This window comes from Ctenopharyngodon idella, chromosome 19 (assembly GCF_019924925.1).
Source record: "Ctenopharyngodon idella isolate HZGC_01 chromosome 19, HZGC01, whole genome shotgun sequence".
Classification (NCBI taxonomy): Eukaryota; Metazoa; Chordata; class Actinopteri; order Cypriniformes; family Xenocyprididae; genus Ctenopharyngodon; species Ctenopharyngodon idella.
This window is the reverse complement of record NC_067238.1, coordinates 3887841-3902592: the sequence shown is the minus strand read 5'-3', so window position 1 is coordinate 3902592 and position 14752 is coordinate 3887841. Positions and strand designations below refer to the sequence as shown.

General features: G+C 36.5%; 1 protein-coding gene across 7 annotated transcripts in view; it reads right to left on the bottom strand.

Moving 5' to 3' along the window:
• ptprua (protein tyrosine phosphatase receptor type Ua) overlaps window positions 1-14752 on the bottom strand; it is a 317746-nt gene that overhangs the window by 227243 nt on the left and 75751 nt on the right. For all 7 annotated transcript variants that reach the window (XM_051872243.1, XM_051872244.1, XM_051872246.1 and 4 more), the window contains exon 2: window positions 7332-7460. In XM_051872243.1, the coding sequence (XP_051728203.1) occupies window positions 7332-7460 (129 nt within the window). The remainder of the gene's footprint in view (window positions 1-7331; window positions 7461-14752) is intronic.

Genomic DNA, 14752 nt, shown 5'->3' with positions numbered 1-14752 from the left:
AAAGAAATTAAGGTTTTTTAAAAAAAAATACTCCAGGATTTTTCTCCATATAGTGGACTTCAATGGCTACCAATGGGTTGAAGGTCCAAATTGCCATTTAAATGCAGCTTCAAAGACGATCCCAGCCGAGGAATAATGGTCTTAGCTAACGAAATGATTGTTCATTTTCTAAAAAAAAAAAAAAAAAAAAAAAGATGCTATTTACACTAAGTGAAAATAGCGGATACACTAAGTGTAAATAGCAATAAGATGCTATTTACACCAAGTGAAAAGAGCATATTTTCTTAGCAGTATATTCTATTTACACTAAGTGACAATAGCAGCATTTTCTTAGCAATATGCTATTTACACTATGTGAAAATAGCGATAGATTTTATTTACATCATTTAATAATATCAGTTGTTTGCAATAAGAGTAAATTGCAAAGAAATTCAAAAATAAAATTCAGGTAAAATTCGTTAAAATTCAGGTCTGCGAGCCTTACTCGCTACTGTTGCACCACTGAAGACGTTGAATTCTGCGCGTCTGCTTTAAATCTTGAGTGCCCCAACCAGACATTGGTGGGCGGAGCTAGTGTAAATAGCATTTGCCAACAAGGGACTCTATTTGCACTTAGTGTAAATAGACACTCCGCTACGTAATCACATTGGAAAGGTCATGCATGACGTAGGCGGAAGTACCAAGCAAGTGTTTACAAAGCGTTGTAAAACAATGATGTTGGACGATTTTGAAGTTGGAGGAGAAAATGAGATGGAGTTTTTCACACTACCGCGGTACTTCCGCCTACGTCACGCATAACCTTTCCAACGTGATTACATAATGCGTGGTGCATCACAGAGCTAGTGCAAGACGAGCATTTTTGGTTAAAAAGTATATACATTTATATATATTTTTTTTTAAGAAATGGCTGATCGTTTTGCTAGATAAGGCCCTCGTGTAGAGCCCTTTGAAGCTGCATTAAAACTGCAATTTGGACCTTCAACCTGTTGGTAGCCGTTGAAGTCCACTATATGGAGAAAAATCCTGGAATGTTTTCCTCAAAAACCACAATTTCTTTTCGACTGAAGAAAGAAAGACATAAACATTTTGGATGACATGGAGGTGAGTAAATTATCAGGAAATTTTAATTCTGAAGTGAACTAATCCTTTAACACTGGTTGAGCGCTACAGTAGCTTCATCCATCCTAAATTCCAAAACTTCCAAAGACATCCTCAAAACTCTCACAATGTCCCAGGCCTTCAGTTTAATTAGGATTTATTTAAGCCGGTCTGATACACCATGTCATCTTAGAGAAGTTAGTGCTGCACTTTTCTTTTTTTTTTTCTTCAACATCAGACAAGCGAATGGCACCTCTCCCTGTCTCCTCAGCCTTCCAGCTCATGCTAAAATCTCAGTAATGTTGTCTTGCTTGAAATCACTAACTTCTTAATTTTTGCTTTCATGGAACTTGGTGAATGACTGTAAAAGTTCTGTGTTCTCTCATCATGGTGATAGAAATAATATGGGAGATGGGAGGAAAAACACAAAAGTTCCACAAGTAAACAGAAATCGTTTCCCCATGAAACTTCTAATTGATTAAATATTTCTTCCCTTTTATTTAAATGCAAAGTTTCTCATGGAACACAAAAGTTTTGTGAGTGAATGCAAACGCATTTTAATATAATTTTTCCATCCATCCATCTTTTTTTTTTTTTCCCCAATCACCATTTCTCCTTAGGGTACATGTGTCAAACTTCGCTCCTGGAGGGTCACTGTCCTGCAGAGTGTAGCTCCAACCAGCTCCAAAACAAGTTTCTAGTAATCCTGAAGACCTTGATTAGCTGGTTCAGGTGTGTTTAATAAGGGTTGGAGTTTAAAGGTGCTTTCACGCCATGGCGTAATTACCATAACAATTCTGAACAGCAAAACTCTGCAGGACAGTGGCCCTCCAGGATTTGAATTTGACACTGCCTCGGAGGTGCTGTTATCCTACTGAAATCAGTAGATTTGCAGAGTTTGGTGCAGCACAGAGGCCTTCAACCCTGCTCCTGGAGACCCACTGTCCTGTAAAGTTCATATCCAACCTGTTTCTGCAGACCTGCATGTGGTTTTCAAGCAATTCCAAAGAGCTTAACTAGCTGATTCAGGTCAGGGTTGGAGCTAAACTCTGCAGGACAGTGGGTCCCCAGGAGCAGGGCTGAAGACCTCTGGCATAGAATGCTAACTCATTGCAACTCAACAGTTAATGAAAGTTTAGACTTTGTTTTAGACTTTTTTTTAATACATTGTTTTCTTTCCACCATTTCAGTCTTGTCTACTTTTGTATTATAGACACGATTAATAGTGTAGGCTTAGTTAACTTTGAAAAATGTTGCAAATCAAGCTCATTTTGCAACTTGGTGGACCAGAAATCAGTAATCCAGAGTTTGTTGCACCAGTTAAACTGAAAGTGCCAGAACAAATGTTTGTCAAATATTCTACTAGAGTTTCTGAGATTCCACAGCATGACTCCAAACAGGTAAAGTTTTCTCATTCTGATGCAAGAACAAACCTGCCATTAAAGCTTATTAACTCTGCCTCTTATTCCAATAATATATTCAATCCATTTCTCTAATCAACACAGTACAAAGCAGCATGAAGAGCGGCAGAAAAGAGTGAAGCAACAAGCCGATAGGCTGAAAGCTTGTCTTATTACACCTTGACATCAAAGACAGCACTGCTTCACCGCATCAACACAAATGAGCATCTCAATCTCGTCAGGAAACAAGGGGAAAATTGGCCCGTGCTAATGTGCCATTTAAATGCAAAGAGCAATTTCTGCAGTGCTTGCTAAGATTTTTTTTTTTTTTTTGCTTTTTTGCACCTGATCTTCAAAGGCAGCATGTCAAAGTTTTAGAGAAGGGTTGACATGTTCTTGCAGCAGGGGGCAGTGGAAAGATCAGGGCACCGCCCGTCTGTTTGAAGTCAAACTCAAAAAACTGAAGACCTGACACACTTCTGTTATGGATCCAAAACATGTCTAGTTTTAATGATCTAGTTTTTTGGGGGGTAAACAAAGAGGTGCTCTCAATAAACAGAATGTATTACTCCAAATTCAATCAGTGTGTTTGTATGCATTTTAAGGGGCGTTACATTTCTGAAGATCACTCAGGAGTTTATGTGCTGTATGCTAGCAGGTGTTCCTCTTCGAATGCGGTCTCCAACTTTATGAGTCATCAGAACACAAGTCTGCACTCCCATTGCGTCGCTGTTAATTTGCATAAAGTTGACTTAAAGATCACCAACATGCTGTCGCACATGTCACTGGAAATCAGCAACACTCGTTGAAACTCGTTGAACTTCCCTTTATACAGATTATAGGTTTTAGCCAATACCTTTAATGTTTTAAAACACTTAAATGTAACTTGTCAGTGGGCTATAAGCTTAAGCTTTAGTTCTTTTTTATTATTATTGTTATTTTTTACATGTAATAACATGGACACATTTGCCGTCGATACATAAGAAAAACTGTCACACAAATCATTTACTCACTCTCATGTTGTTCCAAACTCGTAATACAGTTGCAAGAAAAAGTATGTGAACCACTTGCAGAATCTGTAAAAATGTGCAAAATTTTAACAAAATAAGAGAGATCATACAAAATGCATGTTATTTTTTATTTAGTACTGTCCTGAGTAAGATATTTTACATAAAAGATGTTTACATATAATCCATAAGACAAAAAAATAGCTGAATTTATTAAAATGACCCAGTTCAAAAGTTTGTGAACCATTGATTCTTAATACTGTGTGTGGTTACCTGGATGATCTACGACTGTTTTGTTGTGTGATGGTTGTTCATGAGTCCCTTGTTTATTCTGAGCAGTTAAACTGAGCTCTGTTCTTCAGAAAAAATCTCCAGGTCCCAAAAATTCTTCTGTTTTCCACCATCTTTTGCATATTTGAACCCTTTACAACAGTGACTGAATGATTTTGAGATCCATCTTTTCACATGGAGGACAACTGAGGGACTGAAACACAACTATTAAAAAAGGTTCAAACATTCACTGATGCTTCAGAAGGAAACATGATGCATTGAGAGTCGGGGGGTGAAAACTTTTGAGCAGGATGAAGAGGTCCAAATTTTTCTTATTTTGCTTGAATATCATTTTTTTTTTTTCATTTAGTACTGCCCTTCGGAAGCAACAGAAGATACTTGCATGTTTCCCGGAAGACAAATTAAATACAATTTACCTTGATCTTCAAATTCCAAATGTTTTCACCCCCCATCTATTAATGCATCATGTTTTTTTTCTGGAGCATCAGTGAATGTTTGAACTTGTTTTTTAAAGTTGCGTTTGAGTCCCTCAGTTGTCCTCAGTGTGAAAAGACGGATCTCAAAATCATTCAGTCACTGCTGTAAAGGGTTCAAATATGCAAAAAATTCTGGAAAACTGAAGAATCTGCAGGACCTGGAGATTTTTTCTGAAGAACAGAGCTCAGTTTAACTGCTCAGGACAAACAAGGGACTCATGAACAACAATCACAAAACACAAAATTAGTCATAGATCATCCAGGTAACCACACACAGTATTAAGAATCAATGGTTCACATACTTATGAATGGGGTTATTTTAATAAATTCAGCTATTTTTTTTTTGTCTTGTGGATTATATGTAAACATCTTTTATGTGAAATATCTTACTCAGGACAGTACTAAATAAAAAATAACATGCATTTTGTATTATCTCCCTTATTTTGTTAAAATTATTAATTTTTCACAGATTCTGCATACTTTTTCTTGCAACTGTATTTACACAATACTTATTTTATTCATAAATAAACATTGATCAGTGCATATACATAGAGCACATCAAATATGGTAAATGGAAATGTGAATGTACTGAGGACAAAACCTCATTGGTTCTTGCAGAAGTTCAAACCTGCTTGTGTGACGTTCTCACATGTCAATCAAGAACTTCTGTTTACCATATTTGATGTACTTTATGGGTTGTATTTGTTTAGAACGACATGGGGGTGTGTAAATTATGACAGTTCTCATTTTTGGGTGAACTATCCCTTTAACAGTATTATTTTATCAGGGAAACGTCCTAAATTGCTTCCCTAGAACCTGAACAAGCATGGGCTAGTATTTGCTACTCATTAATTTACAATGTGTTTACAGGTACCCTTTTTATATGCTTGGGCGCACCTTCTGACGTCATCACATTGCGTTGACCAATGGCTTAGTTTCACACATGCCTCAGACACCGGGTTCTGTGGGACGCGTCCCCATAGTGTCATTCGATGCAGACTGGAGTTCCCTCAAAAGGGAACTATTAGTACTATTTCTTACTAGGCGTAAAACAAGACAGAATTAATTAGTTCACCTTTTAAGGCAAAATGTGAAAAGGTGATTTGAAGAGTGTGAAAGCTTGAAATGCAAAAGATTAATAGACTTTTCACAGAAGTATCAGTATTCTAGAGAGCTTTTCTTTTCTGTCAGACCTGCATTATACTCGTCCACCTTTCCTCTCTCTCTTTCTCTGTTTCTCAGTTCCACTTCATTGACATGCTGAACATACCCCAGTATGGATCAATAATATTGAGCAAATAGCACCCAATAAACTAAGCTGTTGTCTCAATTGGAGTGTCTTTAGCAGCTTTGATGGAATTTAACCCTCCAGATAAATGCAGTATTGGACGGCCACTCAAAGAAATGTCAACACAAAGTGCCACAAAGTGCTTCAAGCTTCTTATGTCCAGTTAACAACATTCCGTGCCACTAGAATGTGCCTAGGGTGCTGAACATTTTATATCACAGTATGAGTAGTATATCACAATTATGATACACTGTATTACAATATAGTAATTTATTTTTTATCAAATAGTTTGTATTAATACTCATGTGGTAATGTCTATTTTTGAATAATCCAGTGAATTCTATATTTTACAAATGTAAAATGATTGTTATCATTAATTGTGTTTAAAATTGCTCATACGGTTTAAGGGATAATCCACCCAAAAATTACTTCACGATCATTAAAAAAGTATGTTCTATGTAGTATGAATGTATGTAGATTGAATGTAATCGGGACGTACTACATCCGCCATTATCATGTGACCTACCAGTGTCAGTTGCATAAATCCTCTACCGTGGCCACATGGGATAGTAAAGTGTCCATCGAATGCGCACTTCAGAATCTCGGCCGAAATAGTAGGTCATCCAGGGCTTTTCGCCTACTGTTTTTAGAATACTATGTATTCAGACATACTACTCTTTTGGCATACTGTTTTTCACATATTATATAGTAAGACGTATTCAATTTAAGACACAGCATAGCACAAAAGTACTTAGCTATGGAACCCCTAAGGGGACATTTGCATTTTCTAGCAAAACAAAGAAACTTTACATTCGTACACAAATCCAGCAAATAGGGAACATATTCAGAACTTTGGCTAACATTCTGGCAAGGTTTTCTTTAAAAGTCATGAACAAACGTTCTTTCGGTAACATTAATAGAAGGTTTGTTCAAAGTTATCTGGTCTTAAATAACGTTATGGAATGTTTTTTGGAAACATTTTAGTTGGACATTAGGGCTGCAAGATTTATCGCTATAAAAGCGCATGCGATTTGGCAAAGGCTGCGATTATTTAATGCGCAGCTTGTCAGAGCTTTACGGCTGTGATCAGTAGTAAATGCTTCTCCATCTGAAAGCCAGAAGGGCGCTCTCGCGCAGAAACTCTAAATATGCCCTGCCGCAGAAGAAGACATCATCTCACAGAAGGATGCTCAACTGTCATTATGAAGTGAGTTTGGAGTAAAACGTTATTAAATGTTGTCTTTTGTTGGACAAGATGTTAATAAATGCTACTCATGTCTGAAAAGATGTTTGACGTGTGTTGCTTTTTCAAATGTACGTTATAATTCAAACTCGCAGTGCTTTCAGATGGATTAGTGTTTGGAGCCATACTTCATTGACAAGCTGCGCATAAAAAAAAAATAATAATCAAATAAAATTTCATAAAATAATAAAATAATCGCACTAAGAATCACGTTTAAGCGATAATCGTGTTCAAGTTTAATGTTATTTTTCGTATCGTGCGATAAATCGTGCAGCCCTACTGGACATTAGTCTAAGTATTTTATTGATGAGTTTCAAAATTAAATAAAATATTTATAAATTATATTTCTCTAGATTTTTACTGAGTGTGTCACAATGCAGTCTGGGATTGCTGTATCCATTAAAGATACATGCAGTGCTTTCTTGGGTTTTATAGATTCAGCCATTTCACACATAAACATGGGAAACTATGATAGTACAATCAAGTGTTTATTACAGCACCAAAAAAAAAAAAAAAAAAAAAACTCACCTCGTATGAGGTCAGAGGTCATGTGAGGCCAGCTATAGGTCCGTACAAGCTGCCAATCAAAATCATCTTCCTGTGCCTGTCTGTATTCACAGAGGCTGGGGTCAGAGTCTTCCTCAAACGTGCAGCCAGCTAGAGAGAGAGATAACACACTGTTAGAACAAAAAATATATTTAGATGATCAATTTGCATTTTGTTTTGCATTTGTAGGTCAGTATAACTGCATCTTTTGAAATATTCTGAAAAGTCATAAATTCCAACAGTACAACAGAAGACATACTCTACTTGAAGTTGAACTTCACACTTTTACAATGATTTCACACGAACATGGTGACACTCTGTGGCGACAGTTAATTATTTCAAATGCAGAGGTCGCCAGCTGTTTTTGGTGCAACAAAACTTGACCAACATCACAGAAGGACTTCAGGGAAGAAAATAAAATTTCTAAAAAGAGTCGATTATGACCTCTTTAAACAAACAAACAAACAAACAAACAAACAAAAAGCTCCACATTTCTGATTAGACTTTGAAAACTTTTTATGAGAACCGTAGGACGATCGTTGCTTTAGGACAGGCAGATGTATTTCTGTAAATAACTTTGTGTGAGTTAGCTAGCTTTGTAGTGGAACCTCAGGGCTGTTGTGTTCGAGTAATTAAAAATTCCGCACAAAATATGGTTTACTTTGTAGCTGTAATCTTTCAGGACTCTTTCTTTCAGTGAGAAGAAAGACTTTGTTCAGACAGGCAGCAAAAATCGGATTTTTTGGCATATCCAACTCAAATCTGTTTAGTTGATTGCAGAGAGGAAAAAATACCATGGGGGATTTTTTTCAACATAAGGTGATTAAAAACACATGCCTCTACCTCTACATTTTTGCAAAACTTGAAAAATGTATGTATACATATAATTCACTGTAGTTTCCAGTATGTTCGATTCTTGGACATGCCGGTAACCGGTCAAGCTGGTTCACAGAATCAAACTTGAATTTTAGTTCCAGGTTAATGATACAAGACGCACATCAGTTGTAGCAAGCACACCCCCTGCAAACCACCAAATTATCCTATAAGTATGTCTAGACAGGTTATTGAACCAAAGAACCAGTTCAAAATTATTTAAAAATTAACTGACTAAAAAAGAACTGAATAAGCCTGTTCTAACCCTCAAAGTTTTCCAATTCAATTTGTTTCTGTGAACCAACGTGACTGGTTACCAGCTTAAAAGAACAATTCGCTAAGAATGAACTTGCACTGAGCTTCGTAGCGCACTTCCATTTTGAAATAGTAGGCTACAACTCATTTACTGTATTTCCGGTTATGTATATTTTTAATGTGCTGTGGTCATAGTTGACTAAACGGCACTTAAAATGAGTGTCCGCAAGAAGATTTAAAACTTTGGACATTTTCAGAGACAGGAGATGAGATATTCTGATGAATATTCTGTGTCATTTTTCATTATCAATCATATCGCTGTATATAATTTACATGTTTATGCCAGAATTCTCAATTAATATTTTATGTAATAACATTGTCAACAAGTTACTGTTTAAGATTAATTAAATATTTAACATTGTTAAATTTATTTAAGGCTTGTACAGCACATTCATTCATTCAACTATTTTAGAAGACTGGAAGAAGAGCACCACAAGAAATCATTTTTATCACTCAAATTCATTTAAAAATGTAAACTCAATAAGTATGCAGTATGATCAGTAAGAGAAAAACACTTAATGAAAAGACGAGCACTGGACTGCTGCAGGTTACATTTATTTTTTATTCAAAATGCACAGTTGGAAAGAAAGTATATTTATAGGAACATTTCAGCAGGTTCAAGATAATTCATGTTAACGCAGAGAACAGAGATTCATTGTTTTAATCAATTCACAACCATAAAACGTAGTAATAATCTGCATTCTCATGAGTAACCATCTGTATGTAGGTGCCCTGAACGCTGTTAACGGAAACTCCCGAGTAGTAATGAGTAGAATGCTGTGCAAGTAGTCCATTGAACATCAATATATTCCAGCTAAAATGAACATTAGTGGCAGTAAAACACCAACAGATTTTCACACAAATTATGATGGGGCAGATTATGGATTGATAAATACTTATTTTCATACAGTTACTTGCACAATATGACTTCAAAGTACTTTTACCATACTGCATGATTTGTAGATTAATAGATTTTGAAATTTGCATTACATAACCAGCTCCATATGTTTTTCTGACATAGTAAACTTGCTCGGTACCACATAAAAGAACTCAAAGACTTATAGCATCAAGCTTGCTTTATTTTCAAATGCGACAGAGCATTTACCTTTAAAGGGTTAGTTCAGCCAAAAATGAAAATAATGTCATTTATTACTCACCCTCATGTCGTTCTACACCCGTAAGGCCTTCATTCATCTTTGGAACACGAATTAAGATATTTTGATTAAATCCGATGGCTCAGTGAGGCCTGCATAGCCAGCAATGACACTTCCTCTCTCAAGATCCATAAAGGTACTAAAAACATATTTAAATCAGATCATGTGAGTTCAGTGGTTCTATGTTAATATTATAAGGTGACGAGAATGCTTTTTGTGCACCAAAAAAACAAAATAAACGACTTTTCAACAATATAGTGATGGGCGATTTCAAAACACTGCTTCGTGGCTTTACGAATCGAATCAGTGACTCGGAGTGCCAAATGCCATTTAGCCATTTGATAGGAGATCCGAATCACTGATTCGATTCGAAAAGCAAAGTGTTTTGAAATCGCCCATCACTATATTGTTGAAAATTCGTTATTTTGTTTTTTTGGCGAACAAAAAGTATTCTTATCGCTTTATAATATTAAGGTAGAACCACTGAACTCACATGAACTGTTTTAAATATGTTTTTAGTACCTTTATGGATCTTGAGAGAGGAAGTGTCATTGCTGGCTATGCAGGCCTCGCTGAGCCATCGGTTTTAATCAAAATATCTTAATTTGTGTTCCGAAGATGACTGAAGGTCTTACGGGTGTAGAACGACATGAGGGTGAGTAATAAATTACATTATTTTCATTTTTTAACCCTTTAAGCGCCATTCACTGGACACTTCATTTACAAACTGCCATGATACGTACAACAACCAACTTAATAAAACATTGCCAGATTCACATTCATCTGTTACAAATAAAACCGAATGCGCTTTTAGCACTAATTGGTCTGGGATTTTTGATTATTCAGTCAGGCTGGATTTCAATAGCTTTCTTTGTCATTCAGGTTTTGATGTGACTGTAATATCATATAAAAGTTTACAATGCACAAATTCACTCATTAATGCTCTCATGGGGCATTTAACAGTGAATGAGTTACTGTAGCAGTTTTTAGGAAAGGATATGCAATAGTCATTTTTGTACATTATTGGACTGCACTGGATCTGTTTGTGGTTCATTACTTGTAAAATAACAGTGTGGACAGTCAGCCCTGAAAATTGGATTTGGAAAACCAATTGGAATTGTGTGTGTAGTGTGAAGAAAGGCTAATCGCCGGCACTAAAACTAATGGTGCAAACGAAAAGACTCTCTCGCCAGCACATGTAGTGATGTGGAATCATCTGAGGCAAAAATGATTGAGTACCACACATGAACTCAGACTCCAGCTAAAAGCTTTTCTGAGCTTTTTGTTTCCCTTAATTGCATCTAATAACTCTGGTTTCCTCAGCTCTGTGTAAGTGGAGGTGTGTGTTTCGGCTCAATTAGCTCCAGGCTTGGAGGACGGTGAGGTAAAGACGGGTCAGGTAGATTGCTGTCACCTGCCAAACATCAACATCACACTATAGAGACACTGAGACGAAACACAAAACTCACGTAATAGACTCATCACGGGTGTGAGGTGACCCACTCCTATGTGTGTGTGTGTGTGTGTGTGTGTGTGTAGGAAAACATGCTCTCAATAGAAGCTAATAATACTCCATCTAGAGTAGCATCTAAAAACAGAAGCACTCTCACAACCATATGCTCTCACGCTACATTACAGGTGGTGAAATTATAGCCAGACCCAGGAAAGTGGACCAAACAGAACAATAGAGTCATACACTCTCAGACCCCTTGATTCTGGTTCGAAAAATACACTCTTAGAAAAAAAAAGTTTAATTTATGCCAGAAAGTTTTTACATGTATATAAGGAAAAACAAAACAAAAAAAGTCTTAAATGATTCCATAACATTTTTCATTTTCAATGGGTTATTTTACATTTTCTAGTGATAAAGTATGTTTAGGAGTTGTTTAACTCATAAAAATAATTAAAATTAAAAATAAAAACAAATTAAATGAATTAAAACTACATCCATAAAATTGTCCCATGATAGGAACCCCTAAAAGGTTATATACACTATATTGCCAAAAGTATTGGGACGCCCCTCCAAATCATTGAATTCAGGTGTTCCAATCACTTCCATGGCCACAGGTGTATAAAATCAAGCACCTAGGCATGCAGACTGCTTCTACAAACATTCGTGAAAGAATGGGTCGCTCTCAGGAGCTCAGTGAATTCTAGCGTGGTACCGTGATAGGTTGCCACCTGTGCAGTAAGTCCATTCGTGAAATTTCCTCACTACTAAATATTCCACGGTCAACTGTTAGTGGTATCATAACAAAGTGGAAGCAACTGGGAACAACAGTAACTCAGCCATGAAGTGGTAGGCCACGTAAAATCACAGAGCAGGGTCAGCGCATGCTGAGGCGCACAGTGCACAGAAGTTGCGAACTTTCTGCAGAGTCAATAGCTACAGACCTCCAAACTTCATGTGGCCTTCAGATTAACTCAAGAACAGTGCGTAGAGAGCTTCATGGAATGAGTTTCCATGGCCGAGCAGCTGCATCCAAGCCTTACCAAGTGCAATGCAAAGCATCGGATGCAGTGGTGTAAAGCACGCCGCCACTGGACTCTAGAGCAGTGGAGACATGTGCTCTCTGGAGTGACGAATCACGCTTCTCTGTCTGGCAATCCAATGGACGAGTCTGGGTTTGGCGGTTGCCAGGAGAACGGTACTTGCCTGACTGCATTGTGCCAAGTGTAAAGTTTGGTGGAGGGGGGATTATGGTGTGGGGTTGTTTTTCAGGGGTTGGGCTTGGCCCCTTAGTTCCAGTGAAAGGAACTCTTAATGCTTCAGCATACCAAGACATTTTGGACAATTTCATGCTCCTAACTTTGTGGGAACAGTTTGGGGATGGCCCCTTCCTGTTCCTACATGACTGCGCACCAGTGCACAAAGCAAGGTCCATAGAGACATGGATGAGCGAGTTTGGTGTGGAGGAACTTGACTGGCCTGCACAGAGTCCTGACCTCAACCCGATAGAACACCTTTGGGATAAATTAGAGCGGAGACTGCGAGCCAGGCCTTCTCCAACATCACTGCCTGACCTCACAATTGCGCTTCTAGAAGAATGGTCAAAAATTCCCATAAACACACTCCTAAACCTTGTGAAAAGTCTTCCCAGAAGAGTTGAAGCTGTTATAGCTGCAATGGGTGGGCCAACTTCATATTAAACCCTATGGATTAAGAATGGGATGTCATTAAAGTTCATGTGCACGTAAAGGCAGGCGTCCCAAACCTGTTGGCAACATAGTGTATATGACATGCCTGACAGAACCCTTTAAGGTTCTATATAGAACTTTTTCTTCTAAGATTGTACACTACTGTTCAAAAGTTTGGGATCAGCAAGATAAGTCTGTCAAGAAAAAAAAAAAAAAAAAAAAACTTTAATGTATAAATGTTGTTCTTTTGAACTTTCTATTTATCAAAGAAACCTGAAAAAAAAAAAAAAGTTATAAAAATATTAGGCAACACAACTGTTCAGCATAGATAATAGTAAGAAATGTTTCTTTTCTTGAGCACCAAATCAGCATATTAGAATTATTCCTGAAGGATCATGTGACACTACTGTCTGGAGTAATGGCTGCTGAAAGTTCACTTTTGCCATCACATGAATATATTTTAAAATAACCTATATTAAAATAGAAAACAGTTATTTTTAAATTGCAAGAATATTTCATAATATTACTGTTTTTTCTGTATATTTGATTAAATAAATACAGCCTGTGTGAGCATAAAAGTCTTCTTTCAGAATCTTTCCGATGCCAAACTTTTTAACGGTATTTTTGTCTAATTACCGAAGTGACAGGTAATAATTAATCATTGTCAGTCATGCACTTTCTTAATTAGCTTTGGTAGACTCTCTCTCTCTCTCTCTCTATATATATATATATATATATATATATATATATATATATATATATATTATTTCGGTAAGCAGCTGTGTAATTAGCAGGATTATGTACAGTTACCCAGTCATTATCAAAAATGACTACCATTGCTACCATGTGTTTCTATTATGGCATCAGAACTTGTCTACATTAGATACAAGCGGCATATTACAACACATAAAAACTAAATCATTCCCATTATAATCAACGAAGCTGTCTTCACTGAAAGAGTTCAGCTGACGGATGCTAAGATACTCCAACCACTTTATGTTTTCCCATCTGTCTGAAATTAAAATGATTTCATTTAGATTTTTTTTTTTCTATGAACTTTTGACCATCGCATCAAAGCAAGCTCATTATTTTTTTCTTTTTCTTTTTTTATTACTATTATTACACACAGCTGCAAATAAATTACAAAAAAATTCATATAATTAGAACAAAACACACACAAAGTTTTAATACCAAAGGATCTCAGCTGAAAATCAAAGAGGATTACTTCAGCTTGACTGTTGCTGAAGTGTAGCCTTGCACACACAGCTGATTGGTGCATGTGAGTGAACGTTCAGTGTAGACATGGTGTTAACTGGGAGTACAGATTGAAATGTTATTCAGTTTAAGATTTATTTAATTTTTATGTACTTGTTGGTAGACTTGACAGACTATCCAAAAACATAGCTATTAATACTTTCTATTAATATTTTCTAGATACAAATTTAGTTCTGAATCATTGAAAATACACAGTGAAGAATTGACACAGAAGAATCATTATTAAAGTGTTCTTTGTATGGGAGCTTGTTTCTGCCACTGAATAAAAATAAAAAAGGTAATTGTGACTTTTTATCTCACAATTCTTTTTTTTTTTTCGCAATTGAGAGTTTACATCTCACAATTCCGATTTTCTGATTGCAAGTTGTAAAGTCATAAAGTGTAAAGTGCGTGATATAGGACAGTTTCACAGAAAGTGCTTAGATTAAGCCAGGATTAGGCCTTAGTTTAATTGGGCATTTAAGTAGCTTTTATAAATGAGCCTTAGGGGGGGAAAAAGAAAAGAAAAAACATTATCGGTGTGCCTCTTGACACAAAACAATGGCACTGACATATTTTAAGATATGTCATTGCAAATTGCTTTCAGTTAAAACTGCTCAAACAAGCATTTTAGTCTGGGACTAGGCTTAAGCCTTGTCTGTGAATCCA